The 4,621-nt window shown below is 37.1% G+C and overlaps 2 protein-coding genes across 2 annotated transcripts; both read right to left on the bottom strand.

Moving 5' to 3' along the window:
- Positions 1-769: 769 nt before the first annotated feature.
- Positions 770-2,347, bottom strand: TM35_000301280 (uncharacterized protein; the record flags this gene model as incomplete). Its single annotated transcript, XM_029028451.1, has 1 exon — positions 770-2,347. One exon carries the CDS (start codon positions 2,345-2,347, stop codon positions 770-772), a length of 1,578 nt encoding a protein of 525 aa, XP_028880154.1.
- A 1,002-nt stretch (positions 2,348-3,349) lies between these two features.
- TM35_000301270 (putative NADH-cytochrome b5 reductase) lies at positions 3,350-4,348 on the bottom strand (the record flags this gene model as incomplete). The annotated part of the gene is made up of 1 exon (XM_029028450.1): positions 3,350-4,348. One exon carries the CDS (start codon positions 4,346-4,348, stop codon positions 3,350-3,352), a length of 999 nt encoding a protein of 332 aa, XP_028880153.1.
- Positions 4,349-4,621: the final 273 nt, after the last annotated feature.

Below are 4,621 nucleotides of genomic sequence, written 5' to 3'. Positions count from 1 at the left end.
AATAATAATAATAATAATAATAATAATAATAATAAAGGTCTACTACACACATAAACTTAATCAATCAATACACATAACTTGCAGATTTGCCCCCTTCTTATCCCCTGTACCCCTTCTCATTTTCTTTTCTTCACTTCTTCTTCTTACAGAGAGGGAAAAGAGAGAAAACAAACAAACAAACAGCAGCAGAAGGGCTCCACGACGGCAATACAGCGCTACTTATAGTGTCAAGGTTCCAATACAGCAGTACTTCTTCTTCTTTTTTTATTTTTATTTTTACCCATTCTTCTTATCTTAATTCATTTTAAGTTGCAACTACACTCTCAACACTATTCTCTCTTCTTCTTAGACAAAGTCATATATCCATCTTTTGATTCTTTTTTTCTTTGATACTCTTTTTTTTTTTCTTTTTTATTCTCTGTACTTTCTTATTTGTTGACACACACACACACACAGGGAATAATCCTCGCGGCTTCAGAATATACATTACACATGAGGTACAGGGAGGGGGGTAAAAACAAACATGATAATTCCAATAATAGCAAAAATAAAAAAAAAAAAAAAACAATAGAAACATAAAAGAGGAGAAAAATGAAAAGAAAACAAAACAAAAAAAAAAAACTGAAACAAAGAAAAACCCTATTGATTCTGATACACTACACCAAAAGAGATTAATACACCACACCTCTTCCACTTCTTCTTTTCTTTCATTTTTAAAGAAGGTGCCTATCTGTCTGTCTGTCTGTCCCTACTCTAATTCATTCCTTTTTTACTTTGGTCGAAGTTGAGTAACTATTTCCTGCACCAACAACTCCTGTACACTACGATTTGTGGTATCTTGCTGCGGCTGTTGTTTTCTGTGAGGACTACGAATACTTCCCATTTCTCCTCTCGGTGAAAAGGGAACTGATATACCTAAACCAGATTCACTGAAACCATTTCGCATACTCAAACTCCACGGAGGTCCAGGTGATTTCTCAACATGATTCACCCCGTTATTCTTCCCATTTCGTACTGTTTTTAAAGGAATACAGGTACCACTAGGGATTGAAATAGCCGGAAGTGAAACACTACCACTTCCACCGCCAGCTATGGATGTGCTAAGATTTGCAAGTCGACCATTAGAGTAAGTACTGGTGCTATTCAAAGCACTACATCGATTACTACTACCACTGCTTTTATTTGTTGAAGAAGTAGAAACCTGCAACAGTGTTTGTTGTTGCTGTTGTTGTTGTCTTTGAACTCCATTATTTCCCCATGTATCATCTTTCTTGGGAGAAAAAGGTTTCTTTATCAATGAAGAAGGTGAAAGCTGTGCTAATTCCTGTTTCTCTTGTTGTTGTTGTAGTTGTTGTTGTAGTTGTAGTTGTTGCTGAAAGGGGGTTCCAAATAAATTAGAGGTTTCATTACCCGTTGGCGTTGGGTGCTTCCTTGCTACTGGTGATCGGTAGTTTATTAGAGAAACGGGAAATGAAGTAACAGGGGAAATATCTCCATTACTAAAATCAGTGTGGTTCTCTCGTGGTAACGATAGCAAAGGTGTTTGCCTAACCACTTTATCCAGTTTAGAGATATGTCCATGATGATGAACCTTTTCTCCCAATTTTAACCATGATGGTTCTGGAGATCGTGGGGTACTATTAAATGATGCCACTGATCCCTGATGTAGTGAAGTTGAAAGTGAAGTGACGCCTCCTGGAGACATGGAAAACACCGCAGAGGGCGGCGTCATTTCATTTCCTTTTCTGTGACTATGATTACATTTATTTGGTGGAGTGAGACATGGACGGGTTGGTTGTGTTTGTGTTTGTAGTGTGAGTTTGGGTGGAGCTTGAAAGTTTAAACGGGTTTGCATAATAATATCATGGACAACGGGGCCTGTGAAGACTTCCATCTGTGCGGCGACAGGACTTGGAGAGGAGAAGAGAGGTGTGTGTGGACCACGTACACCACTAGATACCACCAATGATGGTTTTCTTTCTATTTCTTTTTCTTCTTCTTCTTGTTCTTGTTGTTGTTTATATGGTGGTTCCTGTCCTTCTTGTATTTGCTTTCCCTGTTGTTGTTGTGATTGTAATTGTGATTGTGTATTTTGGTTTCGCATGTGTTTTGTTGTGTTAGTCCCACACTCGTTGTTGTTGAATGTATCTTTCGATGAGGGATGTATTCCTTCTTCAGATACACCGTGTTCACTACTGCTGCTGCCCTGATGTCTTTTTGGGTTTCGCTCATCATATAAATTGTACGTTGTGGAGGGTATGAACTCACTCTTCTTATGCTCAACTCTGTTATCGCTACTCCGTTGTGGTGGTGGCTGTGTTGCCCCACTTACATTTAAATCGTACATTTTCAATTTTATTGGTTTATTTGCTTGTTCTCTTTTTTTTTTCTTTCTTTCTTTCTATTCTGTCTTTATATATATATATATATAATAATGTACTGTATATAGTAAGGGTGTATATTGTGCTCACAACACACCCCTTACAGACTCTTATGTGTACGTGTGAATAAAAGAGTGTCTAATCCAGAATAAACGTGGGGAAACACTACAGTCCACACACAGAGATATACAGATAGAGATAAAGAAAGAGAGATAATGAAAACACTACCCTTCTTTTTTTTTTTTTTTTTTTTTTTACCTTTCCTACCCCATTATTGTAGTGTCATGCACATAGATATGTGATGTAAAGAGAAAAAGGAAAAAAAGGAAAATATGAATACATTTAAATGAGCCAAAGAAAAAAGAAAACAAAAACAATAATAACAACAAGGAAATAAGGAATACTTTTCTTCCTTACATTGGATAAGAGGAAAAGTCAAACTAGCACTATATTACAAAGGATTAACCAAGAAAAAGAGGGTAAAAAAAAAAAACTCTAGTAATAATACACTCTTTTTGGCTTCGAATTTTCATCTGGTTATCATTGTTTTACAGCAACTAGTTTACAGAGCCTCTCTCACACACAGACAGGCGAAAAAAAAAAAATTCGTCCTCTTCTTTTTTTTCTTTTCTTCTCTTTTCTTCTTTTTTCTTCTCCTTTTGCGTTAAATCCCATGTACTGTTTGACCGAAATAAAATAAATAAATAAACAATCAATAATGAATTCATTAAACTATTTATTAATTTGCCTCTTCTTGTAAAATATATAGACGTCTCTTTCTTTCTCTTTCTCTCTCGCTCTTTCTTTCTCCTATATCTTTACACATCTTTGCTGTGTTAGCCTCCCCAATCATCCCCCTTTTTATTTTCTTTTTTCTTTCCTTTCTGTTTCTTTTCTTTTTTTTTTTTTTTATTATTATTTCTCCCCTTTAGTCTCTACTTATATAGAGAAAAAGAGTAAATGCCCTATTAAAACTCAAACATGTTCTCTGCGGTGTAACCCAACCTCTCCAAATTCGGCTTCACCGCTTGTCGAAGCATCATGGGTGGACCGCACATCACCGCAAATACATTTCCATTATTATTCTTCTTTTTCTTCTTTTCTTCTTCCTTATCTTCTTTATTATCTTCATTATTATCTTTATTATCATTATTCTTCTCATTCAGTACGGGTACATGTTCTCGCAGTATGGCCTCTGTGATGTGTCCAGTGCTGTACTTCCACCCTGCGGGACTGTCTCCACTGAGTGTATACCACACATGTATGCGGGGATCCTTCGCACAGGCGTCTAATTCCTCTCGCAGGAGAATATCCGCCTCTGTGCGATTTGCATTCACGAGAAACACACGTGTGGGATCCTCCGGTGATCGCATAATAGCACGAATGAGTTGTAATAACGGTGTAATGCCTGTTCCTCCTGCCACCATTGTAAAGACATTGGTGTGATGTTGGGTGTGTTTACCACTGCTGGGATCTTTAAGGGTGTATTGGCCGTTGCCTAAATACTCAAACCTCCCAATGGGTCCTCGCATCTCCATCATACTGCCAATGGGAAGATGATATAAATACTGCGAGAGACGTCCACCAAGGGGGAACTTTGGATGAACATTTTTATGATAGACTTTAATAAGAAAATCCACATGGCCCACATCTTCATTAGATGATATTGGAGTATACGCGTGTTGGACCGATTCCTCCTTTCCCTCTGCGTTTTTAACAGGACCGCGAAGTTGAATATGTTGTCCAATAGGAAGTCCCAATATGTGTTGAGGGGACTGAAGGGCAAAGCGGAAAATATATGAATCGGGGCTCACGGCAATTTTTTCCTGCAGTTGAAAAGATTGGAATTGAGTGCTGTTCAGTGCGGTCGGTGGGCGGCGGCCAGACATTAACACTTCACGTCCGCCGTTGAGAAACCACAATGTGAAGAGAATAAGGCCAACAGCCAAAATGAACGGGAGTAACATAATGAATAGATTGATAATAGTATTCACAATGATGATAATTGATAATAATTGACAATTGATAATAACGATGATAAATGACGTACACTCAGAGAGGGTAAAGAGGGAAAAGAAAAGAATGAGAGTTTACTATACCCCTTTGTGTAATGTTATTATTATTATTATTATTGCTGATGTTGTTGTTGTTGTTGTTGGTTCTTCTTTATATTATTTCCTCTTTTTTTCGTTGTTTATAATGTAGTTGTATAAACGCAATATATATATATATATATATAT

The sequence above is a fragment of the Trypanosoma theileri genome (assembly GCF_002087225.1).
Source record: "Trypanosoma theileri isolate Edinburgh chromosome Unknown TM35_Tth_30_V1, whole genome shotgun sequence".
In the NCBI taxonomy this organism is placed as follows: Eukaryota; Euglenozoa; class Kinetoplastea; order Trypanosomatida; family Trypanosomatidae; genus Trypanosoma; species Trypanosoma theileri.
This window is presented reverse-complemented; position numbering and strand designations above follow the sequence as displayed.